Below are 21,632 nucleotides of genomic sequence, written 5' to 3'. Positions count from 1 at the left end.
GTTCTTAGCTATGTTCCTTAAAGTCTGTTCAGCTGTTTAAATTTCATCAGCTACATTAATTAAACAAAGTTTTCTGCAGGCACGCTCTTCTTATATATACACTACATAATACGTAAAGAGCTACGTCAAGTTACTTAGTACTAAAAAAAAGTCCACAAGGACAAATGTTTATCTTTTATAGTTTATGAACAATGATGATTTCTGTCTTTTGAAGTCACAAGTTTCACTACCTACAAAGCAGAAAAAGGGTGATGGTGACTCAACTGTAAAAGAAACATATGCTCTCACAGATTTTTTTGTAGTTCTTCTTGAAATCTACAATTCAATATTAAATCAAATGATTTTGCCCTAATAGTTTACGCAGTCTATTGCAAGAGAGTGCAATGGCAGCACACTTTTTTATGACTTTATTTGGAATTATCACCACTGCTTATTGTTTATGTTGCCTAAATTAGCTAATTGTATACTAAAACATAGTCAATAAATATATGTGTGAATTAAAAAAAAGAAAAGCATGAATTGCATAAGTGACAATGATAATATACAATGATAACCTCTTTCACTTTATGTGTTATGGACGAACCCATTCTTGAATTAACCACTGTTATCGACAACGGTAGTTGTATTCAGTTGCCAGTTCATCAGCTGTGTAGAAAAATGATCCAGCAGTACAAATTATGAGGGAAAGATGAGCAGAAGACTTGTCTTGGTTTCAAGTGTTCCTTCAAGGCAGAAATGGATCACGGGAAAATCGGTCTCATATGATTACACTATTAGATTGTCGATCATATAGTGTCCACAAATAAAATATAAACTTTAAAAAGCATGAAACAAAGCTTAAATTAAAGAAAATAAAACAAAGAAATCTTCTAAAAGGTAAAAAATAGTATGTACTGCCCCTTTAAGCTCAAGACAAGAGTAGTATCTTGATGCAGGTGTCGTTGCATCAGGGCCCACTAAGTATATAAAATAAAAATGGAATACATCTAAAAATGATGAACTATGAATTTTAAATGCAGGTAAGCTACCTAGGCAACATAGGTAAATATCAAAACAACATCTAATCACCGAGTCTAAATCTTAATTAATTTACTCCGAAAAATTCGCAATATAGACAACAGTCAATGACACCTGCCCTCATGCGACTGCCCAATCACGTCACCGCACTTGATCACGCCCCGCACGCTGTGTACGACACACTGCATGACTCGCAGTTTTAATGAGGCATGATTTTGGTATGCCATCATCAAACCACTGCAGGAGATAGGCCTCATAAGATAGATCAACTAAGTTCGTATGTAATTATGTAAAAATATAGAATAAATAGGTAATTAAAGATGGATTGGTTTTTATACTTTAGATAAATAGTTATAACTTAACTAGCTATTTTGAGGTGTGGCTGCAGGACTGGAAGGTATGACGCCAAACAGAAGAGATTTATAATAATTAAAGTATACTGTTATACAAAGGATAGCTGTTGTTAACTTCTTTTTATTTACTTGACAGTCCCACGGTGTTATGATGGTTGGATCAGAATATTACTACTTATGTTAAACTGAAAGGGTCAATACGACACTTCTACAATAAGAAATCGGAACACTTTTTTGATGGACTGGAATAACCAGGAATGTGAATAAAGTTCCTGTGTATATTTTGTGGCAAAGTTGACAATGGTGTGTAAAATAAAACACCTAGAATGCTTTTCTTATATTTATTTTGAGAAGTTATCACAAAGTGGGTAGTACACAATACAAAAGACACATGTGCTTCCAAATACAGCTACAATATGGCATCAAAATGCGTAACAATCACATAAAAGTATAGTATTACAAAATAATGTAGTAAGTACATTTATTTCATCTAATTTTTTGTGAATTAAATTTTAAAAAAGTAACAGAAGAATTTATTAAATGATACCACTGGAACAAGGCAAAATTTTCAGATGTCATATCTAAGCAAACTAACGAGTACCCTGTACAGATGAATCTTTGATTAAATTGTCAGAATGGCACACAGTCAGCACTTAAAATTGGCTATTTATGACACAATAATGTTCCATGTCATGATGACCATGGAATGTCTAACAGGAAAATATATATAAAAATAATAAAAAAAAAAAAAAAAAAAAAGAATAAGGCCATTATAAATGCAATGACTGCAGAGAAATACTGTGTTCTGCACTGAAATTAACTAAAGCCAGATCAGTGACATTCAGTCTTTAATATACTATAACAATGCCCACTTACTGGAACAATATATTATGTACACATCTACACTGCAACCCGATTGTATTGTTACCTTCTTTATCAATTTCACTTATCTGCTCAGGCCTTTCATAAAGTATGTGGTTAACATCACCAATACTTCCGACAGACTAAAATTTACTGTAGCAATTAGCCTGTATAGATCATCTTTTTAGAAAATGATATTTCAGTAGACATTATTGGAAAAAACTCAACAAGACTCTTCAACTTTTGATTAAGTTATTAGACAATATTCTCAAAAAATGAAAGCACAACAGAACTGGCAAGAGTTATACATTTATAAATAAAGCTTATTTGAAACAAAGTAAATTTAAAATTATTTCGTATATGAAAATGCATTAAAGAGAGCTTTTTAATTTGGGCACATTCCATCACAGACTGAATGCTACAATAAGAAGTGTGAATCTCTTCAATCGCTTCAAATATATTTGGATGTCTATTTAAGAACAAGTTTATATATTATGTTGAATATTTCAACGACTCCTTTATAAACTTTTAACACTTAGTCAAATTCCTTTCAACATGTTATAAACTGCATCATACAAGCAAACATTAAAAACAACACACACTGCCAAAGCAAAAATAGCTATCCATGTAAGGATATATAACAGTTCAAATGAGGACAAATGTATTTTAATCAGATAACTAACTTGGCATACATATATTTTCATGCAATAACACAAGTTCCCATTAATGCAGAGATATCACTGATATATTACACAAAAATACACTAAAGGAATTTCACAATATTACAGAGATAATGGCAAAAGACACAATATAAAACAGTCACATGTATTTAGACATCTGGAATTGAATGGTCCATTGAGCCCTTCAGCAAACTTGTTGACATCCTGGAAAACAAAAACAGGAAACTCAAAAATGTTCAATTGAAAATGAGAGACATCACTGCAATAAATATACTTTCACTACACCATGTAGACAGAAAACACTGATACAACAAAATGACTTTTCATCACAAAAATGATTAAAAGGATATTATACTAGCTGTCTCCATACAAGACAACCATATGTAGAACAATGTGCGCATACGATGTACAGCATAAGCCAAAGGCTGTAGGGAAAATATACACTGAACATTATCCACAAAGAACAATAAATTTGGTATACAAATTTGTGAATGATTATTCATTTAATAATAAGATTTTTCAGATTCTCCCAAAGTATTTCATGACAAAATAGTTCAAAGGTGAAGGGCTGGATGTCACAGTCCAATGGGCATAATATTTCAGGAATCACATTGCCACCATCAGGTGTGTGGATGTACTGACCAATGGCCAGTGCAACACTTATCTCCTCCCCCGTCCTTCAGCATACAACATCTCCTCCTGCCAATACAATGCTCCGTTCCAGATTTGTACCCAGGTATACATTCTGCCAACACCTCTGCCGTTCCTCCACCTGCCCCCGAAGTCAGTTCCTAGTGGGGTATCTCCATCTTCTTCTTAATCATAGTAACTACAGCTTCACAGATATTAATATGGATGTAGCCACTGTCATGACTTATCAGTGTTTCCCTCACTTGAATCTCAATAAATTCTTTAATAACATGGTCCTAAAACTTTGATGCCTGTATCAGAACCTTAGTATGGTTGTAATCCATGACTGCCGATCTGTTACGACTGCTGCAGTCGGTATGTTGCTGGTGTTCTTGACAGCGATCTTCGACGACACGCACCATCTGACGTATGTATGTCTTGCTGCATTGGCATGGTATCTGAAGGACCCAGTTTTCCATAGTCGGACGTCGTCTTTTGACACAACAAAGCAGTATCCATGTGCTTGCTGATAGATGGAAAACATCTTCACTTTGTGTTTCTCGAGTTCATCATATCTTTCCAGGTAGTGTATCACAAAAAGGAATAAATGCAATGGCTACATCCTCCAGAGATTCCTGTTATGTTTCCATAACTTGTAAAGCAGGTATGGGACACATGGCTCTCCGAATCTGCCAAACCTTGCAGCCATTCTTCCGGACACCATACTCAGTTCTTGGTTGAGACTTTCATTGTCAGTGAGGGCGCAAGCCCTATGTACCAATGTTTTGAGCACACCATTCCTCTGCAATGGGTGGTGGCAGTTGTCCTCATGTAAGTACATGTTGATGTGCGTGTCTTCTTATGGAAGGGGGACCACTACATCTACTTTTGACTTCCATGCTAAAACTGATGTTCTGATGTATGGAACAGAGATGAATGAGAAAGTCATTCAGGTTGTATCATCCATTTTGCCATCTGACAAAGACACCCTGAACTTACTGTAAGAAACTTGTACATTTCCAGTGTGCTGATTCCAGGGCTTCTTCCTCAAAATGTTCGACATACATGCTGGCGATAAATGGTGAAAGTCGACTCCCCGTGGCTACTACTCCTGTCTGGTCACAATAGCCACCATCAAAAAGAAAGTACGTTGACATCAATACATGTCCAAAACGGCTGGTCACCTCTACATCAAATTTCTGTTGTCGTCATAATGCAGAAAAGGAGAGATTCATCCGATGTCCAAAAGGATATGATGATAAGCTTTCCGGTCAAGGGTGGAAGCATTACCACGGGCCATTCACAACAGGAGAGAACAATGGCTGTGGAGATGTGTACAGGGGAATAGATTTGCAACTTTCAAACAGCTGACCACCCAGATGAACCAAGGGGCAACCAACTGTGTCTCCTCCACGACTGTTCAGCAAATGTTGCTGTGTATGGGCCTCTGTAGCAGGCGCCTTGTTCATGCATTCTTGCTGACTGCTATTCATAAAGGATGAAGTCTGGATGTCCACTGAATGGCAGCAAGTGGCCCTTTCAGATGAATCACATTTTATACTGCTTCGAACAGGTGGCTGCTAGCATGCATGGTGTGAAACATTAAGGCAAACCTCCTGCAACCAAGAGGGAGCATTATGGTCTGGGGAATGTTTTTTATGGCATCCCACAATTCTGAAAGGCACAATGAATCAACAGAAGTATTGTACATTCTTGGGTAAAATGTCCACCCCCAAATGCAGTTAGTTTTCCTCGACATGATGAAATTTACTAGCAGCACAATGCAACACGTCACACAGCTCGCTGTGTACATGCGTGGTTTGAAGAGCAACAGCATGAGTTTACTGTACTCCCCTGACCACACTTCCCAGATTTATACCCAACTGAGAATCTGTGGGACCAGCTCGACTGGGCTGTTCATGCCATTGATACTCAACCGAAAAACTAGCGCAGCTGGTCAGTGAGCGAGTGAGGCAGGCAGGCAGGCAGGCAGGCAGGCATTTGGGTCTAAATCGGGAGGGAGGGAGGGGTGGAGTGGGGGGGAGGGGTGGAGGGAGGGAAGGGGGACAGGGGGAGGAAGGAAGAATTTATCAAGATCTCAATAAGGAACTGCTGATCAATTTGGACAGCAATTACAGCCTTATTAAGACCTGGGAACACACAATTAGTCTGACTGAGAAGAGGAAAGTGATACCACGCAATGAACTGACTTTGGGGGCAGTTGGTGTAACAGCAGAGCTGCCACCTGCACATGGAACAACAGTTGGTGGAAAGGGTGGGGAAGGGGATGGTGGGGGATTAGGAAAGATAAAATGGCTGAGCCAGGCCCCACATAGTCAGTCCACAAATGCACTTTATGATTTAAGCATAGTTGCTTGCTGAAATGTTGCGCCCGCTGGAAACTGACATCCACCTGTTGAACCATGAACTATTTGTGTCATCTAATAATAGTTTAGAACAGTTACCCTGTAAGAGTTTTACCTGCATCAATTCAGACTAGCAATGATGTACAAGAAGACACTACAGACAAGGTGCCTGTTACTGAAAAAGACAGATCACTTATCCAATTTTTCACTGTACCAGATATATCACCACTTCAACTTGCATGCTAAAAAGAGTTATCATGTAACAGTCTGGAATCACAAAATTTCAAACGATTAATCTTCAGATCTGAAGACTGATTTTAAATCTGAAACCATATTCGGAAAAAAGCAACACCAGATTTCTAAATTAAAAATAGTTAACTTACACAGTTGTCACAATTCTCTTTACAACGTAACACTGTTTAACTTTAGTGAAGTTGTGTGCATTATAATTACTGTTCTGAAAATACTTTGGAACTGTATATATATTCCAGTTTCTACGTAATGCCGGCAGACAGAGCATATAGTACAGTGACTTTTCCAAATGTCTGAAGCTGTTACAGTTATTCCACTTTCTTAATACTGTGACTTACATTTAAAAAGGAATGTTTCTAAAAACTGAGCATGTATGGAAGAATTGGACAGGTAGAATGGGGGGGGGGGGGGGGGGGGGAGGACGAGGGGGGAAGCAAGGGAGAAAACCTTTCAAAGATGTAAAATACTATCAGAAAGGGCTTTCTAACACTTAAAATTTATAATCACTGTCAACAAATTCTCTTTTTCAGACACATTTTTCTTGCTATTTCCTGTCTGCATTTTACATCCTTTCTACATTGGCCATAACAGTTATTTTGTTGCCAAATAGCAAAATCTATGTAGTAATTTGAACTTTTAGTTTTTTAACTTAATTCCCTCAGCAGTGTCTAACTTTATTTGCTTTTTTTACTTTTGTTGACAGTAATCTTATACCCTCATTCAAGACACAATCCACACCATTTATCTGATCTTCTAACTTCAATTACGAAGTCATTGGCAAACCTCATTTTTATTCCTTTTATAAATATCTCCTCAGTTTCCTTTACTGTTTGCTCAATTTACTCAACATTAGGGAGAGGCTACAACCCTATCTTACTCTTCTCAGTTACACTGCTTCCCTTTCTTGTCCTTTGACTCTTAACTGCAGTGTGATTTCTGTGGAAGTTGTAGACAATGTTTTGCTCACTGTGTTTTATTCCTGCTACCTTGAGAATTTCAAGATGTATGCCACCCAACACTGCCAAAAGTTTCTCTAAATCTACAAATGCTATAAACTGAGTTGCCTTTATTCAGCCAATCCTGTAAGTTGTAGGGTCAATATTTCCTTGCACATTCCTACATTTCTCTGGTACCCAAACTGATCTTCCTCGTGGTTGTCTTCTATCAGATATTCCATTCTTCTTTAAATAAGCCATGTATGTATTTTGCAACCAAGACTTATTAAACTGATAGTTCGGTAGTATTCACACCTGTCAACACTGGCCTGGAATTGGAATTATAGTCTTTTTGTACTTCAATGGTATTTCGCCTGTCTCATACTTTGCACACCAGGTAGAGTAATGTTGTCATGGCTGGCTCTCCCAAGGATCTCAATAATTCTGTGGTAATGCCCAGGAGCCTTGGTTCAACGAAAGTCTTTTGCTGCTATGTCAAATTTTTCTCACATTATCATTCCTCCAACTCATATTTACCTACTTTCTCTTCCCTTTCCACAATACTGTCTACAAATTCATTTCCACTGTGTAACCCTTCTCTACATTCCTTCCAACTTTCAGTCTTCCCTTCTTTACGTAGCACTGGCTTGCCATCTGAGCTCTTTATGTTCATACAGGGGCTTCTCTCTTCTCCAAAGGTTTGTTTGATTTTCCTGCATGTGCCACCTACTTTTCCAGTAATCATGCATGCTTCCACTGCTTTGCCTAGTTGCAATTTCAGCCAGTTTCATTTTTCATTCATTTGTGTATATTTATATTTTCCATTTCTATCAATTAAATGAAATATTTCACCTGTCATCCAAGGTTTTCTACTAGCTTTGTCTTTTTGCCTAGTTGGTTCTCTATTGCCTTCACTACTTAATTTTCAGTTATCCATTTGTCTTCTATTGTACACCTCTTCCCGTTTCGGGCTGTAGTGGCCTAATGCCTCCTTTGAAACTCTGCAGTAAGTAGTTCTTATCAATTTATAATCTGCTTACGGCTGGTTTTCTGTAATTAACTTGTGTAAAGTGCTGCAGAAGCAAAATCAATGAAAAATAAGTAGCAAAATTAAATATGAAGAGAAGATTCTCACGCTAATCAAAGAAAATGACTTAAGCAAGTTTGTCTGCTTGGTCATCTTCCACAGCAAGTACAGAAATATTTATTTTGTAAATAAAAACCACCTTTTATTTCTCCCAGATACATTATGCCTTTGTTTACTTTAAGGCGTCTTCAGTGGGGTCTGAATGATACAGTTTTGACATGTGTTACAAAACGTTCACATCTTGTTTTTTATGTAAATAAATAATTACTTACAGTTCTCATTTTTCGTTGGTATCTGTGTTTCCTCATGTCTGGTCACAAGCTAGACATTGCACTACAACTTCATTTATGAAACAAATGTATGTTTTCAAGTTATGAACTTTTTTCTTCAAAATGTTCATATTATTTGTCCTTGTTGTTATGGCGCAATATTAGTCTTTGTAACTAGTGGTAGATATTTGATCAAAAATTGTGATTTAATGACGTAACTACTGTGAATTCACTATAGGTCTCATCCCATTTGGTTTGTTTACATACATGTTGCCAACCTACCGAAGTATAAGCTAAAAACTACTATTCATTTCTGTTATGTTTACAGATGTGTGTGTGTGGGGGGGGGGGGAGGGGGGGGGGGAAGGGAGAGGAGGGGGATGTTGGTGGTCATTCAATGTGCGTTTTAGAATGCGGAATATGAATGTAATAGTTGTCAGAGGGGGGTTGAAAGTTAATACCACACAACCTCTTACCACTCATTTGTCCATGAACCCCACCACAAGACATTTAAACCAAAACTCAAATTTTCTTTTTTTTCCATTAGGTTGGCAACATGTCCATATAAAAACCAAACAGGATGTTAAACATAGTGATCTCAACAGTAATTAAGTCTTTAAATCACAGTTTTCAATCAAATACCTCTGACTAGTGACAGAAGACCAATAGTGTGCCACAACGACGAGGGCTAACAATACAAAAGTTGCGAAGAAAGAAGTTTGAAACCTTAACGCCTATGTATCTTTCATAAATGAAGTGGTAGTGCGACCTCCAGCTTGTGACCAGAAGAGAGGAAACATGGACGACAAATACAAATGGAAAAAACTGTAGATAATCACTTATTTATATGAAAAACGAGGCATGAACTGTTTTATAATCTACAAATAATCATATCAAAACGAAACTGTAACATTCTAGATCCCAGTGAAAATGCCTTTTTTTAAAAAAAACAATAATTTACAGTGTTTCTTTAAATTTTCTTGTTGACAAAGACCCAACAGTAACTAACTAAAGGAGGGCACCCTCCTATGTGTTATTTTCCAAGTTCAAGGAGAGCCTGGAAATTGGAAGTCAGAAAAAATTAAATGTCAACCTGTCAAAAATGTGCTGGGCAAACACATCAGTTTTCCTACAAAGGAGAGGAAGTGAATCTTCATATTGTAAAATTGCCTTTCTAAACTATTTTTGTTCTTCGATGAGAATTTCATGGGTGAAAAATGCACATTTCATTCTGTCAATTTTATTGACTATGTTGTATTCAATGACAGAAAGCTGGGGAGGGGGGGGGGGGGGGGGGAGTGAGTGAGAGAGAGAGAGAGAGTGAGAGACACTGTCAAACAAGGAATTTCGTAAAATAATTATGCTGTAGGAGTGGACTATTTAATTCACAAAGCAACTGCGTGTCTGGAAAACAGGTTTTATGTAGTGGGCCTCATACAAGCAGCATGCTCCTGATGACGGACAAGTGAAAAGGTTAACACTGAGGCATAAAATTATGAGACCACCACCATTACAGGAGGTTGACTGGGAGGGGCACAGAACAAAATAACTTTTACCAATGGTGGCCTTTTAGGTCAACAGGCCTTAAACCATGTTATTTTTACCTATGGGTAGGAAGTAAAACTACTTTGTTTGTCCCACTAGAGCCTGTTGCTCTTCAAGAGCAAAGACTTCAAGCTGTTGAGACTGTGAATTCAATAACTAGGGATAAGCAAAGTTGTGTGAGGTGAGAAACAAGTTCCACGTGGAGCTCATCTTAAGTGCATGGTTCTTTGAACCTATTGCAATTCAGTAACAATGGAAATACGTTTCTATCTACATCACTAGAAAAGAATAATAATAATAATAATAATAATAATAATAATAATAATAATAATAATAATAATAATAGCAATAATGTAAATGTGACATCAAAACAACAAATAGTAAAAGCAGAAAAGTTACTCTTTAACATACTCACTTCTTCACCATGTGCTCATATACAAAGGCTGGCATTATTGTAACAGTAACAACTTGGCCACCTTCATCAATTAAGTTAGTTATTTCTTTATCTTTCAGCCCAACAACGTTCTGTCCATTGACTTCCAGTAGATAATGTTCTATAAGCAGTCCATTGCGTGCAGCAGATGAATCTTTCACAATGGCGATGATCTTTCCATTTTTAAACTGAAATCCAATTCGACCAACACTGTCCTTGTGCAAAGTAACTGTTCGCTCAAATGGCCTGTAAACAATATAATTACAATACTTTTTTTATGCAGGCAGTACACTGGAAGGACAGAAGACTAATAAAGTAACTGTACATATCAATGCGTATGTTCCAAAATTCTTTTACCAAAAAAGATGAAGTAAATATTCCAGAATTTGAATCAAGACCAACTGCCAACAAGAGTAACAGGTGCCGATATCCTCGGTATAGCAAAGCAGATTAAATGACTTAATAGAGGAAAGACCACCAGCCCAGATTATATACAAGATCGGTTCCTTTCAGAGTATCTGATTCAACAGTTCCATACTTTGCAGTCATATACAACCACTTGATCATTGAAACATCTGTACCTAAATACTGGAAAGTCGCACAGGTACCACCAGTGATCAAGAAAGGAAATAGGCATAATCCTCTAAATTACAGACTCATGTCATAAATCATTGACAACTATCAGCAATAGGATTTTGAAACATATTGTGTAAAAGCAGAAAAGTTACTCTTTAACATACTCACTTCTTCACCATGTGCTCATATACAAAGGCCAACATTAAGACAACATATGCCTTGAGCAGCTAACAAAGAGACTGTGCCATACACTTATATAAAATTAAATGTTTAAATACTGTTTCAAAACTTTTTCAGATAATGTTTGCATTTTTTAAAATTTTAAAAGTGCATAATATTAAGTACAGATACTTCCTTCTGCAATTAGATTCAGTTTATCATAAAAATGTATGGTAGAAGTATTCATGAAGCTACTTCTTTTACTTTGTACTTAAATTTTGTAGAATGAATTTGATTAACTGATCTTTATTATTAAGCTACAAAGCCAAGATACTAGCACAATATTGATTACATGTAGTAATTAAGCTTGGAGTATGGCACTCAATTCATTAAAATATCTCACCGACCATCACATCCATCCTCAGAGTTGGAAAATGCTGACGGAATTTGCATTTTACAGTGTCGGTGAAACAAAAGACCATCAAAGGGCACCATGGATGTCGGGAATCGAACTCTGCTGTAACTAGGGGGTGTGATACCAGCAACATCTGATTGGAATCCAGTCAGCAAGTACACACAATACCAAAAGTCACAGCACATGAAGTTGGCTGGGTTGGTCATCAAAATATAGTGCAGAAAATGGAAACTACAACTATACATAACACATGGAAGCTCACTATTAAGTGGCACCAAGTTTGAAGACAATATGGTAATTTTACGAAGGTACAGAAATTAAAAACAGATGGTTCAGAGGCAACAACTACCCTCGGTTCAAAATTTGAGAGTTATCTGGTTAAGGATTTTATACAACACAATGAAGTTAGCCCTCAACAACTAACAATAAAATAAATAATATTGTAGACATAAAGGGTGCCAGCTGAGTGTTGCTGCTGACGGTGGAAGGAGTTTTGGAGTAAATGTTTCCTTCACTGTTCACATCAAGCATATATAAAGAACGAAGTGTCTGCACCTGGGAGATTATTCTATTGTTTTCAGTCACCTGGAAATATGCCAAGTTCCCCTACAGATTGTGCTGTGATTTTGTATGCCACAGTGGCCACTTAAGCCCCAAATTCTGTTAAAGATGACTTGCATTCTTGTGTTTCGGTCAAATGCTATAGTGCTTCTAGCTTCTGAAATCATGTAAAAGTAAACTTAATTCAATTAATGATTTATTTGGAAAGCCCATGTTTCATTCTTTGTGTACTGTTTTGTGTGCTACCTGCTGTAATATAGAAAACCACGTGGCAAGCATCTGAGATCATTCTCTACTTTTAAGGTGAGCAATTAACTTTACCTAATTACTAACACAGCACAGAAATCATCTCTAAAATGTGTTAAGTGCTCTGGGTGACAAGAAATTATTCAAAATGGATACTTGTGCATGTGAAATTTAGACACAAATATACTGATCTGACACAAATAAATATCAGTTAAACGGCAGCACATTTTTATTTGTCAAAGTTCCAGACTTCTTTGCATTATTCTGAGTTAGAACATTTTATTTCAGTTTCAGTGAGCTTAGTAGTGGACCTTCAGGAACAGCACCTTCTCCATCACTATCTGGCTGTTCACAAGAAAAGTTTTTCAGCCCCTGAAAAGGCTGTGGTATCCAAAAACTGCATAAGACTACCAAACAATAACTACATTTCAACTTAAAAACTAAATAACCGAACTGAATAATTCCTACCCGCCACTGCACAATATACTGTGTTCGAACATTATGAATTACCTTAATGGAAATGATTTATTAGCAAATAGCCAACATGCATTCAGAAAAAAATCATTCTTGTGAAACACAACTAGCTATTTAATCTCATGAAGAAATGAGTGCTACGAACAGGGTATGTCAAATTGATTCCACATTTTTAAATTTCCAGAAGACTTCTAACACCATTCCTCACAAGCGACTTATAATCAAATTGTGTGCCTATGTATCGTCTCAGTCTGAGACTGGATTTGTGAGTTCCCGTCAGAAAGGTCACAGCAGTAACTGATGGAAAGTCATCGAGTAAAACAGAAGTAATATCTGACATTCCCCATGGAAGTGTTATAGGCCTCTGCATTCCTGATCTACATAAACAATTTAGGAGAGAATCTGAGTGGCCTTCTTCGACTGTTTGCATGTGATGCTGTCATTTATCATCTTATAAAGTTACCAGATAATTAAAACCAATTGCACAATGATTTAGACAAGTTATCCGAATGGTGTGAAAAGAGGCAACTAACTCTAAATAACAAAAATTGTGAAGTTATCCACATGAATACTAAAAGAAATCTGCTACATTTCTGTTACAAAATAGATTACACAATTCTGAAGGACGTGAATTCAACTAAATACTTAGGGATTGCAATTACGAGTAACTTAACTTGGAATGATAACATAGATAATATTATGGACAAAGAGAACCAAAGACTGTGATTTATTGTCAGAACACTTGGAAAATGCAATAGGTCTACTAAAGGGACTGCCTATGCTATGCTTATCCAGGGTGTACACGTGGACAAGGAAAAAAAATTCCCGGGTCTCCCGGTTAAAAATACACTTTCTCCCAGGTGAAAATACACTTTTTCCATGTTAAGTGACAGCATACTTTCCCTCGGAACTGTAAAATCTGTCAATCATTTGAATGGTTATGGTTTTATACATTGGCTTACAACTTCCCGGCACCTTAGAAAACGCAACACAGGTGAAAATAAAAAAATTTTTTTTGGAATGTTCTTTGATATGCAGCAACATGTACGCTGCATATTTTCACATTACAAAAGTATAAATTCGCATTCCACTGAATACCACATGTTACTTTCCCAAGCATTGAAAGAGTTTGCGATCCGCTTTCGTAAGCCAGTCATAGCTCATGTCACGATATCTCGCCAGCCGATAACAGCAGATATTCAGAGCATAGGACAAGTGATGTAGTCAGTCAATAGCAACTGTTGAGTAGCACAAACATACAAATAGGAAAAGTCAATGGTTTAAATTAATATACATAGTGTTGCTACAAGAAAGCAAAGCTTTCATATATAATATTTTTCTCTAAGACTAATAAGCTACAAGAGAAGCTAAGCTTTCACATATAATGTTGAGCTTTTTTGGGTGTTTTACACTTTAAGATACATCACACAAATGTGCCAGTAAAATATTTAATACCGACATAAATCTCTGATCTTCTGGGTTCGAAATTCTTCTGAATGGCTTGTCATCAAAGAGTTGACTTTTAAATGAGAGTCAAACGCTCTGCGATTTAAGAAATTCATCGTACATTCTCGCATATAGTTCATTTCACGTTAAAGGAAATTTACTTCAAAAATAACGCTTTTCAAACCACAATTTGCAATATTTTCCCACGATCTGTTAGAAAAAGATTTGTTCCAGCAGTTGCCAGAGAGCGCAAGATAATAGGCGCCACCATGCTTGTGCAGCTACGATGACGTAGGAAGCCCATATGTTCCTATGTGTAAAATATTAAAATATCTAAAGTTATGTCATAAAAGAAATAAGACATCAGAGGGTACTCCAAGAGTATCGGAATTTCGTGACCCATACTGAAATAAATAATTCGCCTTAAAGTGCATATTTGTGTATCCAGATCCCCAACAAAGTAGGCTTTTGACAGATATTATGCTTTTCAGTGTGGGTCTCGGGATGTAAATTTTCTTGGTATTATCTCATGTTTGGTTCTTTATTATGGCATAATGCCATATGCGCTAGAAGATGAAAACGTGCACTTGAAATGCACTGAACAGTCGAGACTAGCCAATAGTGTGGAAATAAACACTTCATTTCAAATAAACTGGCTGCCTCAGCAGAAAAGATAAATAAAAGTCGAATTTCTTTAGCAAAGTGACAAAAATAACTTCTTTGTTCTGCAAGGTGATTAAGGTTTGATTGTCAGAAAGGTGTAAATAAAATAAAATCTGAAACTAATAACATATTTTAGCCATCTGTAATTATGTGAATGTATTTTAATTCATCTTGATAGCTCCCAGTCACAGAAATCACTTTTTTTTCAATTGATGTGAGCAGTAAATGAAGAGGGAACAGAAAAATCACTACATGTAAACACGGATCATGTGGAGACTATCCCCCCCCCCCACTATAACTCAGACTGCTCTGCGCAACAGTCCCTGCTCTATTTCAACCGGGGCAATACTAGATGAAGGGCGTCCCACCCCTCCGCCCGCGTCCCTAGAGTGTTTAGGATAGGAGGTCAAAAATTATAAAAAAAGAAAAAAGACTTTTCAAAAATATGTTCATTTTGTAGCACATATCTTTCTGAAGAGTCTGATGCATAAAACATATAACTTTGAGGATGTGTAAGAAGTGTTGTTTGGTCTTAAGTGTGCCAAAGTGCAGTGCCACGCCTCTTCACACAGCATTCTTCTACCACGTCACTGTATTTCGCACTGTGGAACTCAATTAATTTTTTTTTTTTTTTTTTTTTTTTTTTTTTTTTTTTTTTTTTTTTTTTGCCCCCTAATGGATACCATCAAACTATATTCAGGATAGCGGAAATTAAAACGTCCTGTGGCATCTCTCCTGCTCCCAGTTGGTCAGTTTGACATCCTGCCCCTCTTATTTTTTTAAAAAAACCCTTGCAATTAATATCAGATGGGGTTATTTGTAACCAGAAGAGCAACAACGCTTCAGAAAATTTGGACTGTTTATTGCCTATTAGCTAATAACTTCCTGTTTGGTGTGACATAAAATTAAACATAGGGTACATAAAACCAGAAAATGGAAAATCCAGCATGGAATGTAACAATATGAGAGAAGGAAAGTTGCTACTCAACATATAGTGGAGATGCTGAGTCGCAATAGGCAAAATAAAAAGATTCACACAATCATAGCTCTCGGCCATTAAGGCCCCGCGCTCACACACACACACACACACACACACACACACACACACACACACGGGCGCGCGCGCGCGCAACCTGCACACATGTCTGCAGTCTCAGAGAGCTGCAACTACACTGCAAGCAGCAGCACCAGTGAATGATGGGAGTGGCGACCGGGTGGGGTAAGGTGGAGGCTGGGGCGGGGAGGGGGGGAGGGATAGTATGGTGGGAGTGGCGGACAGTAAAGTGTTGCAGTTCACACGGAGGGCAGGAGAGAAGGTGTGGAGCGGGGAGGGGGTAAGTAGCGGAAAGGAGAGAAATAAAAATAAAAATAAATTAAAAGACTGGGTGTGGCGGTGAAATGACGGCTGTGTAGTGATGGAATGGGGACAGGGAGGGGGCTGGATGGGTGAGGACAGTGACTAACGAAGGTTGAGGCCAGGAGGGTTACAGGAACGTAGGATATATTGCAGGGAAAATTCCGACCTGCGCATTTCAGAAAAGCTGGTGTTGGTGGGAAGGATCCATATGGCACAGACTGTGAAGCAATCATTGAGATGAGGGGTATCATGTTTGGCAGTGTGTTCAGCAACAGGGTGGTCCACTTGTTTTTTGGCCACAGTTTGTCGGTGGCCATTCATGCGGACAGAGAGCTTGTTGGTTGTCATGCCTACATAGAATGCAGCACAGTGGTTGTAGCTCAGCTTGTAAATCACATGACTGGTTTCAGAGGTAGCCCTACCTTTGATGGGATAGATGATGTTAGTGACCGGACTGGAGTGGGTGATGGTAGGAGGATGTATGGGACAGGTCTTGCATCTATGTCTATTACAGGGGTATGAGCCATGAGGTAAGGGATTGGGAGCAGGGGTTGTAAGCATGGATGAGTATATTGTGTAGGTTCGGTGGACGGTGGAATACCACAGTAGGAAGGGTGGGAAAGATAGTGGGTAGGATATTTCTCTTTTTTGGGCATGACGAGAGGTAATCGAAACCCTGGCGGACTATGGGACTTTGGCAGGTGGTGGGAAACTGGAAAGATAAGGCACGGGAGATTTGTTTTTGTATGAGGATGGGAGGATAATTACGGTCAATGAAGGCTTCAGTGAGACCCTTGGTATATTTAGAGAAGGAGTGCTCGTCACTGCAGATGCGACGACCATGGGTGACTAGGCTGTACGGAAGGTACTTCTTGGTATGGAACGGGTGGCAGCAGTCGAAGTGGAGGTATTGCTGGTGGTTAGTAGGTTTGATATGGACGAAGGTATTTATGTAGTCTTCTCTGAGGTGGAGGTCAACATCTAGGAAGGTGGCTTGTTGGGTTGAGTAGGACCAAGTGAAGCAAATGGAGGAGAAGTTGTTGAGGTTCTGGAGGAATGTGAATAATGTGTCCTCACCTTCAATCCAGATAGCAAAGATGTCATCAATTAATCAGAACCAGGTGAGGGGTTCAGGATCCTGGGTTTTTAGGAAGGATTCCTCTAGATGGCCCATGAATAGGTTAGCATATGATGGTGCCATGTGGGTGCCCACAGCTGTACCAAGGATTTGTTTGTAGGTAATGCCTTCAAAGGAGAAGTAATTGTGGGTGAGGATATAATTGGTCATGGGGAATAGGAAGGAGGTTGTTGGTTTGGAATCCATAGGGCGTCTGGAAAGGTAGAGTTCGATAGCAGTAAGGCCATGGGCATTAGGAATGTTAAGTGTACAGGGAGGTGGCATCAATAGCGATGAGCAGGGCACCATGTGCTAAAGGGAAAGGAACTGTGGAGAGTCAGTCGAGGAAATGGTTGGCATCTTTTATATAGGAGGATAGGTTCCGGGTTGGTCTACGGGAGCAGGGATTTTCTCAGTGGGAGCACAGTAACCGGCCACAATGGGGTGTCCTGGGTGGTTGGGTTTATGGACTTTAGGAAGCATGTAGAAGGTGGGAGTGAGGGGAGTGGTAGGGGTAAGTAGAGAGATGGACTCTGGGGAGAGGTTCTGGGACGGGCCTAAGGATTTGAGCAGTGACTGGAGATCCTGCTGGATTGCTGGAATGGGATCACTGTGGCATGGTTTGTAGGTGGAAGTATCTGACAGCTGACTGAGTCCTTCTGCCACGTAATCCTTGCAGTTCAAAACAACAGTGGTGGAGCCTTTGTCTGTAGGTAGGATTATAAGATCAGAATCAGTTTTTAGATGGTGGCCTGTGATTCTTTCTGGGGATGTAAGGTTAGTATGCATGTTGAGGGATTTGGGGAATCATGGTGAGGTAAGGTTCAAGAATAAGAAATTCTGGATAGTTAACAGGGGGTGGTTTGGAGGCAGTGGGGGTAGATCATGGTTGGATGGAGGAGTGAACTGATTTAGGCAAGGTTCAATATTGGTCTTTGGTTGAGTCTGATTGGTAGGATTGGTGGCGAAAAAGTGTTTCCACCGTAGGGACCGGGAGAAGGAGAGAAGACGTGTGTGCAAGTTGCGCTTGCGTGTGTGCGTGTGTGTGTGTGTGTGTGTGTGTGTGTACTGCTGACAAGGGCCTTAATGGCTGAAAGCTATGATTGTGTGAATCTTTTTATTGTGCCTATTGAGACTCAGCATCTCCGCTATATGGTGAGTAGCAACTTTCCTTCTCTCGTATTTATACACAAAACCAGTATAGACAAGAGACAAGAAACACATTTATTCAGTCATTAGCTCCTAGCATTTTTTTCTATCTAATCTTGCTATAGCTTTGCATGGCATGCTTTCCATGCTGCGAAACAATCTATTACCTCATCAAAATTAATCTAATGTTTTGCTACATGAAAAATCGAAATGTCGTTGTCTAATACTGTAAAAGCTGTTAATACAAATAGTACCCAAGACTGGTGTGGTTTCTCAATTTGATTACGTCTATTCTGTCACTGTCTACTAGATAAAAGAAAATAGGCCTTTCTAATATTGCAGCAATTGTAACCCACACCAAAAAAGTGAGACTGTTTTGGTAATAATGGTCATTTTTATAATACGACAGAATATAATTTGCGAAGTACCAATATGAAATGCCTATTTGGCCTATTACAAGCAAAAAGGTTTATGTTAGGAAATAGTTTCAGATTTCATTCATATGCTCCAGGTTCTCAAGCATGAGATTGAAAAGTAGTAGTATGAAATTTTTGTATAAATGTGGAATCGTCATATTCTTCCATAATTTGTGTGATGTCCCCGTTTCTTCTCCTTCCTTGTTCTAACAAACAATCTTCTTATCACTAATTCTGTAACTATTCCTATCACTGACAAAACTCATTCTCCGGTTAACTCTACTAACCCTGACAGAATGGGACCAATGACCGTCGCAGTCTGGTCCCTTCAATCCCACAAACCAACCAACCTGACAGAATCACCGATTTAGTTATCCAGCAATTATTCTCCAGTTAGAAGTTATTATGTGTTCATAGAATGCGTTTTCCGTGCTACTCCCAGAATAGAACTTATGTGGCTGCTAGCAAGGGACTGTACAACTTCCCTTTCTAGGTAGCGATCTGGTCAAAAATTTTCTGTCAAAATTTCATTTTCTTGCATACAACGGGAAGATAATACGTGATCTTTCTTACCCGTTATTCCTGTTAGTTGTTTATTTCCACTCTGGTAGTCTGAATCTATGGACTTAGCTAATAATTATAACAACACTGATCATTTGTATACCCAATCAATCACATACACAAACAGCAGTTGACATTCACCCATTCGGCTTTTTTCCGCTCCGCTTGTATAGCCCCGCCCCTTTTTGTCGGCAGGAAAGTTTGTTTCTAGATGCATTTCCCTGGCAGAGACATCACGTACACTACGCTCGCATTCAAATATCAATTTATAATTCATTCAGAAATCAACTTGGAATGTGTTCAAAAACCAATAGGGATGCATTTCGAAACCATCTAAATAATCAATAAACCAACATGCACTAGATGCTAGGCACTATTTTTTTCCTCAAGTATATGAATTTGCCCCCCACCCCGCCCTGAAATTGCCGCCCAGTTCAGATACCCTGGTTTGCTGCTTACACAGCCAACAGAGACATTTCTGTAGCCAGAAGCAGGAGAAGGTACTACTCATACGCGACTCAACTGCAGATGCACATGAGCCCGCTCATAACTGCTCAAATGAATCTAATGTAAACAGTTGTGTGACATAACGCTCATCGGAGGTAATTTGTTGTTAAGGAGCATAGCATAGTCTTCCTAAAGCCTTTCACACATTTTGCTGTTGGCGGACACTTGTATGAGCTCTATGTGTATTTATGTGGTGCACATCCTTTGCAAATTAAGTTTTATTCTCTCGTTCATGTTTTGTTGCTGCAGTATTATTCTGCAGTAGCGGGATACAGAAATAGACATTGCTAGAGTATTGGTTCTTACCAGCCAAATTTATAAAAAATTAACTGAAAACTAAAACAATGAAAAATTCCCAGAATTCTAAAAAATTACCACGTTTTTCCCGGTTTTCGCCCAGATGAAAAAATTCCCAGGTCTTTCCTGGATCTCCCAGTTGTCTTGGGTCATATACACCCTATTATCCAATCTCTTATGGAATACTCTTGCATGGTGCGGGATCCGCATCAGATAGGATTGACAGGACAAGTCAAAAAAGTTCTGAGAAGGGCAGCTCATTTTTTGTTATTGCAAAATAGGGGAGAGTGTGCCACAGATATGATACTTGAATTGGGGTGGAAATCATTAAAACATTTGCATTTTTCATTGTGGTATGGTCTTCTCATGAAATTTCAATTATCAACTTTCTCCTCCAAATGCGAAAATATTTTATTGGCAGCCACCTATATACAGAGAAATAATAATCATAACAAAATAAGAGAAATCAGAGCACACAGGCAAAAATGTAAGTGTTTGTTTTTCCCGCACACCATTCGAGAGGAGAATGCTCGAGAAATAGCTTTCAGGTTGTGCAATGAACCCTCTGCTAGACACTTAATTGTGAATTGCAAAGAAATCGTACAAATGTGGATGTAAGTGCAACAGTTCTGTACACTTATCACAAGGAAAGGAAACCATAAGAAACAGTGTACAAATAGGATTGACAGAGGCATGACAGTAAAGGAGGAAGGATAAAGATAATTAAGTATGCAGATGATCAAGCAATATTGGCTAAAAGCAAGAAATACAATTTACGATGGAGAGGATCGTAAAAATGGGAGAAAAGGAGTGTGGAATGAGGACAAGTGCAGAACAGCCGGCGGCAAACAGAATTATGAGGGAATTAAGAGATAAATTTCATCCCATGTTTTGCTTGGAGTGTAGTATTCTATAGCAGCAAACTAAAAAATAAAAAGGAAAACATGTGGATGGTTTTGATATGTGGTCTTACACAAAAAATTCTAAAACTTGAATGGAGTGACAATGACAAATGAAGGACTTCTAATAATAAAGAGAGAAACAAAAACCAGTGAAAATTATCAGACTGAGGAAATCTAGACTGGGAAGAAATTGTCAGCAAGAGGATAAGTTTGTACAGGAGAGAGGAGCAGGAAGAAGATGAGTTGTAATGCTGCACAACATGAAAATGGAAAAAGATTAATGGAGATGCTTAGAACACACTTAAGTGGAGACAGTCCTGCTGATACATGTCAAAAGTCAGTATACATTAAAGAAGAA

At 38.3% G+C, this 21,632-nt stretch overlaps 1 protein-coding gene across 1 annotated transcript in view; it reads right to left on the bottom strand.

Annotated features, from left to right (window-relative positions):
• Window positions 1–1,697: 1,697 nt before the first annotated feature.
• LOC126177895 (syntenin-1-like) overlaps window positions 1,698–21,632 on the bottom strand; it is a 39,788-nt gene continuing 19,853 nt past the window's right edge. Inside the window, exons 6-7 of the mRNA XM_049924490.1 lie at window positions 10,411–10,674; window positions 1,698–3,115 (exon numbers count right to left, since the gene is read on the bottom strand). Coding sequence (XP_049780447.1) covers window positions 3,061–3,115; window positions 10,411–10,674 — 319 coding nt within the window. The 3' untranslated portion in view covers window positions 1,698–3,060. The remainder of the gene's footprint in view (window positions 3,116–10,410; window positions 10,675–21,632) is intronic.

The sequence above is a fragment of the Schistocerca cancellata genome, chromosome 1, assembly GCF_023864275.1.
Source record: "Schistocerca cancellata isolate TAMUIC-IGC-003103 chromosome 1, iqSchCanc2.1, whole genome shotgun sequence".
In the NCBI taxonomy this organism is placed as follows: Eukaryota; Metazoa; Arthropoda; class Insecta; order Orthoptera; family Acrididae; genus Schistocerca; species Schistocerca cancellata.
This window is presented reverse-complemented; position numbering and strand designations above follow the sequence as displayed.